General features: G+C 38.3%; 1 protein-coding gene across 1 annotated transcript; it reads right to left on the minus strand.

The window, feature by feature from the left end:
* Positions 1-3,074: 3,074 nt before the first annotated feature.
* Positions 3,075-13,724, minus strand: LOC132602294 (uncharacterized). Its single transcript, XM_060315210.1, has 2 exons — positions 13,496-13,724; positions 3,075-3,985 (listed from the first exon to the last, which is right to left on the minus strand). The coding sequence occupies exons 1-2, from the start codon at positions 13,699-13,701 to the stop codon at positions 3,322-3,324; spliced, it is 870 nt and encodes a 289-aa protein (XP_060171193.1). The 5' UTR covers positions 13,702-13,724; the 3' UTR covers positions 3,075-3,321.
* Between the last annotated feature and the right edge of the window lie 1,138 nt (positions 13,725-14,862).

The following is a 14,862-nucleotide window of genomic DNA, read 5'->3' on the forward strand; positions in this document are numbered from 1 at the left end:
ATACTTTGACCAATAATTAGTCGTGTGTCAAGATTCCGAAACGTCAATATTTTATATAGAACCTGATATTTTTTTTCTGCGTACAATAATGTAGGCTCAATACATCAAGGATACGTAAACGTTCGGATCGTCATTTTAGGGGTTGAAAAGGTGCCCGAAGTAAGTTTTGTTTGAAAAAGCTTAGTGTTTTTTCCATACTTTGACCAATGATTAGTCGTGTGTCAAGACTCCGAAACGTCAATATTTTATATAGAACCTGATTTTTTTTCTGCGTACAATAATGTAGGCCCAATACATCAAGGATACGTAGACGTTCGGATCGTCATTTTAGGGGTTGAAAATGTGTCCGAAGTAAGTTTTGTTTGATAAAACTTAGTGTTTGACTGTAAGGTTAGTTTAGTCAACTTAATGTGTCGAGAAAATTAGTCAGCTTTATTTTCAAAAATTGAAACCGTAGAAGTGAAATTGACATTCACAGCTACATTACCCCGAGATTTTTACGTTGAAATTTATTGCGTATCACCATCTTATAAGTAAATAAAACTGAAAATTTCATGCCAATTTGGGGGAAAATCGAAATTGAATGGGATAAATTTTTTAAAAATCGGCTCGGCCAAACCGCCTTGCGGCAGTTTGTCCGCATAGATCTCGAAAAAATACACAATTTCAAAAAAAAAAAAAACGCGTAAAACGGACGTCCGAGCGCAAAGTTATGACCATCTAAAGTTTGACGACTTTACAACTAGTTTTTTCCCTATATTTTTTAGAATTATATTTATATTCAAAATAAAGTTATGTCTTGATTAAAAAATAACAAGCTTAAATCAAAATCTTAAAAAATAAAACACCCTAAAGTTTTCAAACAAAACTTACTTCGGGCACCTTTTCAACCCCTAAAATGACGATCCGAACGTCTACGTATCCTTGATGTATTGGGCCTACATTATTGTACGCAGAAAAAAATATCAGGTTCTATATAAAATATTGACGTTTCGGAGTCTTGACACACGACTAATCATTGGTCAAAGTATGAAAAAAACAGTAAGTTTTTTCAAACAAAACTTACTTCGGGCACCTTTTCAACCCCTAAAATGACGATCCGAACGTTTACGTATCCTTGATGTATTGAGCCTACATTATTGTACGCAGAAAAAAATATCAGGTTCTATATAAAATATTGACGTTTCGGAATCTTGACACACGACTAATTATTGGTCAAAGTATGGAAAATAACACTAAGTGTTGCAAAAAATAAAGTTGGCCAATTTTTTTTTTGTACTGTTTATATAACGCAATATTTTATTGCGTTATACAAAAAAAAAAAAATTGGTACTTCTATAACGCAGTATTTTACTGCGTTATAGAAATATTTATTTTTTGGTATTTCTATAACGCAGTATTTTACTGCGTTACAGAAGTACCAAAAAAAATAATTTTTTTCTATAATGCAGTAAAATACTGCGCTATAGCACTTAACGGCTCCGTCTCCGTTAGTGCTATAGCGCAGTATTTTACTGCGCTATGGGTACTTTGGTAACTTTTTTTTGTTGGAGTATTTTGGTTCAAAATATTTTTTTGGGGGCATTTTGGTTCGGGACTCTCTTTAAATAGGGGTTTGGTTGTTTCTGTACGGCAGTATTTATGTTTGGTAGACTGTTACATTAATCGACGAATGCCTATTATACACGCTCTTTAAAATATAAGTTAATTACGTACGAGTTTGGTTTAATGACCTTTTCTTTCTACAGTGCTTTTCTCTCAGGTTACTATCTCACTGATTGGGATCTAGTATAACGCTGATATACCTGAAACAGATTAAAAAATTTAAATTAGAAACACATCAATATTTATTTCCGGTTATGAGTACGGAATTTACAGTATCCGGTTCACAAACTAGTTATGCAAAATTATTTATTCGGTGATTAATTATGAAATGATTTGTTATGCAGTGATTAATTATGAAATGATTTGTTATGCAATAATTAATAATGAAGGAATTGTGATATATGAATTACTTATTTTAAATTAGCATTGTTGTCTTTAAATAGTTTATTACTCACATTATTAATGCACTTTCTTATTTCATATTGTATACCGCATAAAATAATATGTAGATTTTCGAATTACTTAATACAAGTATTATTTAATATCGCCAACCAAACCCTGCATTAATTACACGATGATTATTTTTTATAGTTAAAAAAATCAAACACTATATTATCTTATGTGAATTTTATGCTTCAATTAATTGCTCAATATCATAACAGAACGATTGAAAAGATCATTTGATAATATATATATATATGCGCACGGGCCCAAAATGCAAATTGTATTTCATATTATGAACTATGTGGGACCAACGAAAATTTCGTTAATTTCTTTTTGGCAATATAAAGAAAACTGAAAAGGATACAAAAATATTAAGATATGTTTCCAGCGAAATATGTTTCTGGCATTCTGCCGGCTGTTATCTTTAGTTAGAGTAGTTAGTATTATACACTTATAACTTCACTTTATTAAGTGCGATTACAAATGTTAAGATTGTTAAAACTCAAATTTTCTCATATAATTTGTTTCATGAAATTTATTAGTATTTTAAGAAGAAGATTCGCATACAAAATGAAGCTCCTTTCCTTACAATTTGAGCCGTTAGAATAATTAAAACTACTAACATACTATTAAGCATAAGTTGATAACGTGAACCTGCTATAATCGATTAAATTTTGATTCGATTAATCTAAGTGTACAAATATCACTTTGCCCGGTGTACGTTAATTAACCAAAAACATACTTATTCTCTTTGTCTTGATTTGATTAGCTTATAAATTTAAATCAAACATATAAACATTTTAAATTTGGGTTAAAATGTTTAATATGGCACAAAGTACAAAAATATGTAGTAACTTACTATATTATTATTTCTAAAACTTTGGTAAAATCTGTAAGAATTTAATTAGAAAAATATTTAAATTTTAAGCCTGAACATGATAGATCTCTTTGGGTAATCAATACACCACAACAACAACAACCCAGTGAAATCCCATAACGTGGGGTCTGGGGAGGATAGAGTGTACGCAGACCTTACTCCTACCAAGGTAGGACGGCTGTTTCCGAAAGACCCTCGGCTCAATAAAAAACATAAAAAGAGGTCAGATAAGGCTAAGAGATTCAAAGCGATATGGAAATGAAGTAACGCAAGCGACACAGATAACATAGAATAATCAAAACACAGGAAATAACAGATAATAGCATAAATCAGAGCACAAGAAATTATACTACGATAATGCGACTACTAATAAGACAGGATAATGAGACTATCTACTAGCCTTCTACCCTAATGTGGGTCCTCCAAACCCTCCTATCTAAGGTCATGTCCTCGGTAAGCTGTAACTGCGCCACGTCGTGTCTACTTACCTCTCCCCAATACTTCTTTGGTCTACCCCTACCTCGTTTGAAACCATCCATGGCCAACCTCTCACACCTCCGCACTGGGGCATCTGTGTCTCTCCTCTTCACATGCCCAAACCATCTCAGTCTCGCTTCTCGCATCTTGTCTTCCACCGAGGCCACTCCCACCTTGTCCCGAATATCCTCATTCCTAATCCTGTCACTCCTGGTGTGGCCACACATCCATCTCAACATTCTCATCTCAGCAACTTTCATCTTTTGAACGTGAGAAATCTTAACTGGCCAACACTCCGCCCCATACAACATAGTCGGTCTAACCACCACTTTGTAGAACTTGCCCTTAAGTTGTGGTGGCACCTTCTTGTCACATAGCACTCCGGAAGCAAGCCTCCATTTCATCCACCCTGCTCCAATACGATGTGTGACATCATCGTCAATCTCCCCGCTGCCTTGCATAATAGACCCAAGATACTTGAAACTACTTTTCTTCTGGATGGCTTGGGTACCAAGCCTCACTTCCAAGCCAGCCTCCTGAGGTGCTTCACTAAACTTACACTCTAAGTACTCTGTCTTGGTCCTACTGTTACACCTCGGAAAATTTTCCGTTGGTACGCAAGTGAATGAACTAGCAACGAGTATGAGTGTATGACGTTCATGAGCAAGGAACGACGTTTGATGACCTTAGGCGAGATTTCAAAGGAATCCGACGTAAGACGAGAAAGTTGGCTAAGATAAGGCAAGGTGAGGTGAGCAATGCATGTGCATGGATATGGGTGATCAAAATAAGAAGTCTAAGAAATTTGGAAAGTTGCAGAATTGCAACTGCCTAGTGGTCGTATTGCAAAATACGAACCGTAAATTGCTATACGGTCCGTAAACTGGCAGTCGTAAACTGCCATGCAAGGTCTCAACTTTCTGCCCAGTCAAGAAATGGTAAAATACGACCAGGTGGACGGACCGTAAAGTGATTTATGGCCCGTAAACCATGGTCGTAAACCACCATGAAGGCAGCCCAGCTTCTGGTTCTGGAAATGGTTAAATACGCCCATGGAGGACGAGCCGTATAGTGGAATACGGGCCGTCAACCTCCATGGACGACCACTGTTCACCCAGCACAGATTTTCCAATTCATTAAATATGAGGATCAAGACTTATTTTATTTCATTTCCACATTACACCACTTCTCTCTAAAACTTCTCTCTACATTTATTATATGAGTTTTCAAGGATTATAAGCCATCAATAACATTAAGACAAGTGAATCAAGGATAAGGGAATCATCAAGGATCATCCAAGTCAAGAAATCCAAATGGAGAAAAACTAGGGTTTTGCTCAAAGAGGAGTATTATCAACCAAAGCTTGTTCCTACAACTTCTAAGGTAAGATTCATGATTTTTACAAGATGTTTAAGGTATTGGAGAATTAAAATACATGGATTGAAAAAAATGTGGTCAACTAGGTCATGAATGGTGAATAGTGACTTTTGAGGAATAGTTTGAATTGAATTATGAATGTTGTTGTGTTACGATATGAATGTATTATAAATGGTACTAAGATCATGAACTAGACACTTTAGACGAATGGACGAAGTTGGAGGTCATGACCATAAATATGGGAGAATTAGAAGCAAATTGAGAAATCTAGGTAATGTGAATGAGTAATGGCCATTGTTATGATATTAATGAAGGTATAGATGCTAGCATTGGAAGGAAACGTGCAAGTGTAGAATAGTCCGACGAAAAGTTATGTAAGGCTAACCCTTCTTTCATAAGGCATGGTTCTTGGCCAAATTTCTAATTCCTCTATATGAGTATGTTGTATTCAAATGATTGACACTCCGAGCTCATAAGCTCACAATCCTTAACATGTACTACGATTGTACTACGCCCCTCATATGACGAGTAAATCTATGATATAGAAGTAACGATAATGATGATGATAGTAATGACAATGATAACAATAATGATGCTAAGGGTGCCTACGGGCTATTATACTTATATGTGCCTATGAAGGGCTATAATGAACCCCGCGCTTATAACGCCGGGTAGAATATATGTATATGAATATGTATGAAGTATGTATACGATTACGAAATGCGCGCGCACATCTGCAGATGGTACGGATAGCCCTGAAGCCTTGGTAGGGCCAGGTAGAAATAACATTGAGCCTTGGTTGGCTAAGTACGTATGAAACACCGAACCTTATGGTCGGGCACGCTATGTATGTATATAAGTGTATGGCTATGTATATAATATGAATATGAATGTGAAAAGACTAGGTATAAGAATACGAATAAGGGCATGTATACGAATATTAGCACAAGTATGGTATGAGTACTATTATGGAATACGGATGATGACGTAGGTGTACAAATACGTATGAAAAATGGAAAGTCCTACGGAAGGTAAGTAAGTGCCATGACGATGACATTATTGTCTCCCCTCCTACGCTATTTCTTCTGTTATGTATTATGCTTATGTATATATCGATGTTGATCATGCTTTACATACTCAGTACATTCTTCGTACTGACGTCCTTTTGTTTGTGGACGCTGCGTCATGCCCGCAGGTGCACAGGGAGACAGGCTCGATCCATAGCTGCTTATCCAGAGATTGCATAGCAAAGCTCCATTTCCTTCGGAGCCATAGCTTTTGGGTACTCATTCTTTTGTGTATGTAATTATGGGCATTGCGGGGTCCTGTCCCGCTCATACGATATGTCATACTCTTAGAGGCTCGTAGTCATGTGTATGTGGGTAGAGATGTTCGACCATGTCGGCCCATGTTTTGTATATCTTTTGTTGGCCTCGTCGGCCTCGTACTTATGATGTGGAATAGATGCCTACGATATGTTAAATGATGATGGTCGTCTAATGGGATCAATATGATTAACGATAAGAAGAGCACGAATTGACTTATGGTTCACCTAGATGTTATGTTATGTACGATAAGGGGGTGCCCGGGTGGGGTAGCACCGGGTGCTCGTCGCGGCCCCCTAGCCGGGTCGTGATAAAAGTGGTATCAGAGCAGTTCAGTCCTAGGATGTGTCTACGAGCCGTGTCTAGTAGAGTCTTGGTTATGGGTGTGTTGCACGCCACACTTATAAACAGGAAGCTGCGGACATTTTAGGAATGAATGACCTTCTTTCATCTCTAAGATCGTGCGATAGAGCTAAGCCATAGGAAATGAGATTCCTTATACTAACCCCTGATTGCAGCGGAAGGTTGGTAATGATAGAAGAAAGTGATTGATGACAATGAAAGCTACGGGGGTAAGCCCTTTTGTTGAGGCTACGTTATCGTAATATATAATACTATGATGATGAATTTATTGCTGTGAAAGTAAGTCGGTGTTCATATGATAGAGGAATTGATTAAATGTGTCTTCTGATGATAAGTTCAGCTATAAGTTGAGAACTAAGCAAATTGGATATATCAGAACAGAGATATGCGTCGAATAAAGTAAAAATGTTGAGATATGATTGAAATGTAAAGCTGAAGGATGAAAGAGAAATAGGAGAGGTAACAGGGCAGATCGCTACAGGATCAGGTACATCTCGAAGTGCAATATATGAGGTAAGTTTTAACGTCCTTGTGCTTTTACTTGAAAGTGGGAGCCCTGTGTGGCTGAGATATGTCGTATATATATATATATATATATATATATATATATATATATATATATATATATATTGGCCCTGTGAGGCATTGTTGGTATTTGCTGCGTGCTGGTTTTGAGATAGTAAGAAATACAGAGGAAACTCTGCCGAAATTTTCCCAGAATCTAAAGGAGATAGGATATAAGCTTGCAATATGCCCTAACGGGAAAATATGATGTGCAAAAGAGTAATGGCAGAATCCGACTAAGTTAGGAGTATTGTTAATGACTACAGGAGTCGAGTTAGATAGTATTGAATTGATAGTAATGGCAGTGATGAGAGCGATATTGATACGGTAAAGAGAAGTGCTAGAGTAAAACAAAGGGGGGTTGGAAGCACTAAAACATGACATGGAGGAGAAAGTGTAACTCTAATAAAGTGCGATACTGGAGTAGCGATTGGATGTATAAGCACGAGTAAATTACGATAAGTTTATTAGCAAAATAAAGTAACAGCGCCCGGAGACAGAGATACGAATATGAAGGGTTATAGTGAATGTGAATACAGTGGTGAAATGACTTACATGGTGAAGTGTAAGAGGGCCGATTAGGAGGAGTAACTGGTTGAGTATACTTACTTCGTAAGGTTTATATTATTTTGCGAACCGGCTTGCGAATGAGACCAAGAAGTGTCACTTGTAGAGTTGATTATTATCAGGATATAATGAAGACATGGCGAGAACTGGGATACGGAGTAAGTAAAGTATAGCAAGGAAACGACTAAAGATGTGACATGTTCTATATGAATAAGGAGTGAATGCAAGTATGAAACCAACAAGTGAGCCCTAGAGAAGTAGATGAGAAAGCTTATAAGACCTTGCTAAAGGAAAGCCCAGCATAGAGGTTCTTCACTGACAAGAAATGATAGTAGCAATGAAAAAAAAGGGGGAGTTAACTTGAAAAGAAAATTAGAGAAAGGTGATATGGCAAAGTCGTAGTAGTGGGTGATTGGTATGATCAAGAGTACAAGTGATATCTTTAGCTGGATGTAAAAGACCAAGACTGTCGAAGAATAAATTGTACAAAGGCAGCATACTCTAAAGGACAAAGCGGTGCTAAGTTGAGAATAAGGTCCCTCGTGCGAAGAATCAAGGATTGATTATAAAACGGGAGAAAACAAGATAAATTGAGGAGGAAGGTATGTAGAGGAATAAGAATGACAATAGAGAGAAAAGGAAATATGCGAAATACGTATGCTTAAGAAGAAATTGTGTTATGGATAAAGGAAGGTGCATCTCCTCCAAATATCTTATACCAAGTTAGAACGAGTAGAGTATATGAAGTAACAGTTGAAAAGAAAAGATGATCATGAGTTATGAAGCTTACCGTACGGCAGTAAAATGATAGAATAAAGCTATCGCCAAAGGACAAATGCCATATGATTACGATTGGTTTTGAAACCAACGTGGAGTGCAAAACAAGAGTAAAAGAGTATGAGGCATAAGGAATATTAGTTGCGCATGAGGCTTGGGTCCTGAACAGCAAAGGCGATGTTACAGGTAAAACCCAGGGGGAAGCGAGTGAAGAGAATATAAGTGTAGAGATTGAAATGATGGACTCCAAGGTGTGACAAATATAGACTCTAAAATAAAGAATGAGAGTTATGTAAAAATGAGTCTAACTACGAGTAAATAAACGAACTTGAATCGAGCAAGCATCTGACACTGTAAGGGGAATCATTTACGAAGACCTTGAACCATGTGACATTGACGAGTAAATAACTCAATGGGTATGTAAAGGATATGTGTATGATATGATTACGAATAAGAATATGTACATGACATGCATATGAATATGACTATTGATACGACGGGTAAATGAGTATGATTACGAATACGAATACGGATGTCGATACCTGTATATGTATAGAAACGTATGTACACGAATCACACAAGAATGATTATGCCACTTGCAAGTATTGATGCGTCGCCAATGAAACCAGGTGATTGCGTATGCTTCTAGACAATTACGGAAATATGAACATAACTATCCAACCCACGATTTAGAATTAGCCGCAGTGGTCCATGCATTAAAGATATGACGACATTATTTATATGGTGTCCATGTGGATGTTTATACAGATCATAAGAGCCTTCAGTATATCTTCAAGCAGAAAGAGTTGAATTTGCGACAACGACGATGGTTGGAGTTGCTAAAGGATTACGATGTTGATATCTTGTATCACCCCAAAAAGGCTAATGTTGTGGATGACGCTCTTAACCGCAGATCCATGAGAAGTCTAAGTGATGTACGACCAGAAAAGAAAGAGATGGCCCGTGAGCTTCAATAGTTAGCGAGCCTAGGATTCCGAGTAGTGGACTCAGGTAGCAGCCGAGCTACTATTCAGAATTTAGTAGTTTCATCGCTAGTAGCAGAAGTAAAAGAGCGACAATATGAGCATCCCATGCTAATGCAGTACAGAGATACACTCCCTCAGATGGAGGAGTCATCATTTGATATTTCGGAAGACGGAGTTCTCCGATGTCGAGGCAGATTATGTGTCCCTGATGTGGCAAGTCTACGCCACCAGATTTTGAGAGAAGCTCATTGCTCTCGTCACTCCTTCCACCCCGGAGCGACGAAGATGTATCACGACATTAAGTCTATATATTGGTGGAATGGGATGAAGAAATATATAGCGGAATTTGTTGCTCAATGTCCTAATTACCAACAAGAGAAAATCAAGCACCACAAGCCAGGTGGATTGTTGCAAGATATAGAAATCCCAACTTGGAAGTGGGAAGTGATTAACATGGACTTCATTTCAGGTTTGCCTCGTTCTCGACGTAAGTATGATTATATATATGGGTGATTGTGGATAGACTCACAAAGTCAGCTCATTTCTTACCGGTCAGAACGACTTATGTGGCAGAAGATAATGCAAGGCTTTACCTTAAAGAGATAGTAAAACTCTATGGCGTCCCGGTATCTATTATCTCCGACAGAGGGACTCAGTTTACAACTATGTTTTGGAGATCGTTCCAAGAGGGTCTAGAGACCCAAGTACGCCTAAGCACGACATTTCACCCACAGACCGATGGGCAAGCTGAACGTACTATTCAGACTCTCGAGGATATGTTACGAGCATGTATGTTAGATTTTGGGGGAAATTGGGATGATCATTTACCACTCATTGAATTTTCTTACAATAATAGTTACCATTCCAGCATTCAAATGGCACCGTATGGAGCTCTATATGGGCGAAAGTGTAGATCCCCAATTGGGTGGTTTGAAACCGGAGAAGATAAGTTGATAGGGCCAGACTTGGTCCAGCAATCAATAGAGAAAGTTAAGCTCATACAAGATCGGTTGCTAGCGGCTCAAAGTCGTCAGAAGTCCTATGCGGATAATCGTCGAAGAGACTTAGAGTTCGAAGTGAAAGATTGGGTATTCTTGAAAGTGTCGCTGATGAAGGGCGTAATGAGATTTGGCAAAAAGGGGAAGCTCAGTCCCTGGTACATTGGGCCATACGAAATTGTACGCAAGATAGGCAAAGTGGCCTACGAGTTAAATCTACCTCCAGACTTGGAGTCAGTTCATCCAGTATTTCATGTTTCGATGCTTCGGAAATGTGTTGGAGATCCTACTAGGATCGTCCCAGTGAATGATGTGCAAGTAACAGAGAAATTGACTTATGAAGAAATACCCATTGCCATACTAGATAGGCAAGTACAGAGACTTAGAAACAAGGAAGTGGCCTCAGTTAAGGTCTTATGGAGGAACAACAATAGAGAGGAAATGACGTGGGAAGCAGAAGAGATTATGCGATCCAAATACCCACATCTATTTCAGCCCTTGGAAGAAGTACAAAATGAGACGTCGAGATCATAAGGTATGCATATTTTCCTTTTATGCTTTTGGGTCGTGTGTGGACAATTTTTATGTTATTATGTAGTGGCCCTGTGTGGCATCGATATTATGGGTTGTTGTGGCAGGATGGCAGTGCCATAATGTAGGGGAAACTCTGGCGAAATTTTTATAGAACCCCCGAAGACTTTAACATTCGAGGACGAATGTTCTTAAGGGGGGGAGAATGTTACACCTCGGAAAATTTTCTGTTGGTACGCAAGTGAATGAACTAGCGACGAGTATGAGTGTATGACATTCATGAGCAAGGAACGACGTTTGATGACCTTAGGCGAGATTTCAAAGGAATCCGACGTAAGACGAGAAAGTTGGCTAAGATAAGGCAAAGTGAGGTGAGCAATGCATGTGCATGGATATGGGTGATCAAAATAAGAAGTCTAAGAAATTTGGAAAGTTGCAGAATTGCAACTGCCCAGTGGTCGTATTGCAAAATACGGACCGTAAATTGCTATACGGTCCATAAACTGGCAGTCGTAAACTGCCATGCAAGGTCTCAACTTTATGCCCAGTCAAGAAATGGTAAAATACGACCAGGTGGACGGACCGTAAAGTGATTTACGGCCCGTAAACCATGGTCGTAAACCACCATGAAGGCAGCCCAGCTTCTGGTTCTGGAAATGGTTAAATACGCCCATGGAGGACGAGCCGTATAGTGGAATACGCGTCAACCTCCATGGACGACCACTGTTCACCCAGCACAGATTTTCCAATTCATTAAATATGAGGATCAAGACTTATTTTATTTCATTTCCACATTACACCACTTCTCTCTAAAACTTCTCTCTACATTTATTATATGAGTTTTCAAGGATTATAAGCCATCAATAACATTAAGACAAGTGAATCAAGGATAAGGGAATCATCAAGGATCATCCAAGTCAAGAAATCCAAATGGAGAAAAACTAGGGTTTTGCTCAAAGAGGAGTATTATCAACCAAATCTTGTTCCTACAACTTCTAAGGTAAGATTCATGATTTTTACAAGATGTTTAAGGTATTGGAGAATTAAAATACATGGATTGAAAAAAATGTGACTTTTGAGGAATAGTTTGAATTGAATTATGAATGTTGTTGTGTTACGATATGAATGTATTATAAATGGTACTAAGATCATGAACTAGATACTTTAGACGAATGGATGAAGTTGGAGGTCATGACCATAAATATGGGAGAATTAGAAGCAAATTGAGAAATCTAGGTAATGTGAATGACTAATGGCCATTGTTATGATATTAATGAAGGTATAGACGCTAGCATTGGAAGGAAACGTGCCAGTGTAGAATAGTCCGACGAAAAGGTATGTAAGGCTAACCCTTCTTTCATAAGGCATGGTTCTTGGCCAAATTTCTAATTCCTCTATATGAGTATGTTGTATTCAAATGATTGACACTCCGAGCTCATAAGCTCACGATCCTTAACATGTACTACGATTGTACTACGCCCCTCATATGACGAGTAAGTCTATGATATAGAAGTAACGATAATGATGATGATAGTAATGATAATGATAACAATAATGATGCTAAGGGTGCCTATGGGCTATTATACTTATATGTGCCTATGAAGGGCTATAATGAACCCCGAGCTTATAACGCCGGGTAGAATATATGTATATGAATATGTATGAAGTATGTATACGATTACGAAATGCGCGCGCACGTCTGCAGATGGTGCGGATAACCCTGAAGCCTTGGTAGGGCCAGGTAGAAATAACATTGAGCCTTGGTTGGTTAAGTACGTATGAAACACCGAACCTTATGGTCGGGCACGCTATGTATGTATATAAGTGTATGGCTATGTATATAATATGAATATGAATATGATAAGACTAGGTATAAGAATACGAATAAGGGCATGTATACGAATATGAGCACAAGTATGGTACGAGTACTATTATGGAATACAGATGATGACGTAGGTGTACAAATACGTATGAAAAATGGAAAGTCCTACGGAAGGTAAGTAAGTGCCATGACAATGACATTATTGTCTCCCCTCCTACGCTATTTCTTCTGTTATGTATTATGCTTATGTATATATCGATGTTGATCATGCTTTACATACTCAGTACATTCTTCGTACTGACGTCCTTTTGTTTGTGGACGCTGCGTCATGCCCGCAGGTGCACAGGGAGACAGGCTCGATCCGTAGCTGCTTATCCAGAGATTGCATAGCAAAGCTCCATTTCCTTCGGAGCCATAGCTTTTGGGTACTCATTCTTTTGTGTATGTAATTATGGGCATAGCGGGGTCCTGTCCCGCTCATACGATATGTCATACTCTTAGAGGCTCGTAGTCATGTGTATGTGGGTAGAGATGTTCGGCCATGTCGGCCCATGTTTTGTATATCTTTTGTTGGCCTCGTCGGCCTCGTACTTATGATGTGGAATAGATGCCTACGATATGTTAAATGATGATGGTCGTCTAATGGGATCAATATGATTAACGATAAGAAGAGCATGAATTGACTTATGGTTCACCTAGATGTTATGTTATGTACGATAACGGGGTGCCCGGGTGGGGTAGCACCGGGTGCTCGTCGCGACCCCCTAGTCGGGTCGTGACACCTACTCAGCTTAAACCCTTTAGACTCCAGAGTTTGTCTCCAATCCTCCAGCTTAGCATTAAATCCGCTACGAGTCTCGTCGATCAGGACTATGTCATCCGCGAAAAGCATACACCATGGCACCTCACCTTGAATTTGCCGCGTCAATCCATCCATCACCAAGGCAGATAAAAACGGACTAAGAGCTGATCCTTGATGCAACCCCATCACAACTGGAAAGTGCTCTGAGTCTCCTCCTACTGTCCTTACCCTAGTTTTGGCTCCCTCATACATGTCCTTGATCACCCTAATGTACACCACAGGTACACCTTTAGACTCCAAGCATCTCCATAGGATCAATGAACACGAGAAAAGGGGTCACGTAGCATCAAAAGCCAGCTGTGGCTTTCGAAGGGGTGATTGATGAGATGATAAAGCAAAGGGAAATATATAGTGAAGTCATGCAAAAGATAATTTAGCAGCTACAGTGATAACCCTTTTTTGCCAATCAGATTACACCATTTTAGTTAAAATGACCAGATTGCCCTCTAATCTTCCCAAGCAGGCATGTTGACTTGCTACTTGCTTATTGCCTTTTATAAGATAGTAGAATATATATATTTCAAATCAAATGCTACTTGCTACCTAGGACTAATATATGTATTTTCTGATGATGATATTCCCACTTTGCTTTTAGGTCAATTTTTTAAAGGACGAACAGTGATCTTATGAAAATAAAATGGTTATGTTTTCTACTAGGCATCTTAATTTGAATATATGTTCGATTGTTAAAATATTATCTTTTTCAAAATATTGAATAATTAAATAATTTTCTTTGTACCAAGATTCCCTCGAGGGTGTATATTGCAAAGTTGATAAAGGAGGGGGGGGGGGGGGGGGGGTGGCTAAAGCCTTTTTTTTTTTAACAATAAGGGGGATAAAGCCTGATCTCAATACAAAACAAGAATATTGTTGAGCCGACCTAAATTCAAGTTTTGATGATTATCAAATAATGTACAAGAATGATGGACAAACATACATAAGAACCAGGTCCTTAACATGTCTCTTAAAAGAATTGGTTAAACTAGCAACTAGGTTGCATAAACACTGGAAGAACTAGGTCCTTCACAGATGATTGAAGATCATTGTTGATCAGAGCTGGAATGTTGTTCAAAATGCAAGAAAAATCCTTGAGAAATTTGGGTTATGATAGAATCCTAGATGTGGAAACTCTAGAACTAAAACTAAAATGCGGAAATTGAAGAAAAAAAAGAGAAATTGAGATAAGATGATTAGAGATAGGAGTTGTGACCCAATGAATAATGAACCTATGAGCAAATTTGGGTATGTTAAACCCAAATCTTCTCAATTTGATTCAATCCAAAGAAC

The sequence above is a fragment of the Lycium barbarum genome, chromosome 7, assembly GCF_019175385.1.
Source record: "Lycium barbarum isolate Lr01 chromosome 7, ASM1917538v2, whole genome shotgun sequence".
Lineage (NCBI taxonomy): Eukaryota > Viridiplantae > Streptophyta > Magnoliopsida > Solanales > Solanaceae > Lycium > Lycium barbarum.

What these genes read in the sequence shown, in the direction of transcription:
- LOC132602294 (XM_060315210.1), bottom strand. Translation starts at nt 13,701, where the DNA reads ATGGGGTTGCATCAAGGATCAGCTCTTAGTCCGTTTTTATCTGCCTTG. An exon ending in AAAGGGTTTAAGCTGAGTAG is followed by an intron (nt 3,986 to 13,495) that starts GTGTCACGACCC and finishes GTGTAACAGTAG; the next exon opens with GACCAAGACAGAGTACTTAG.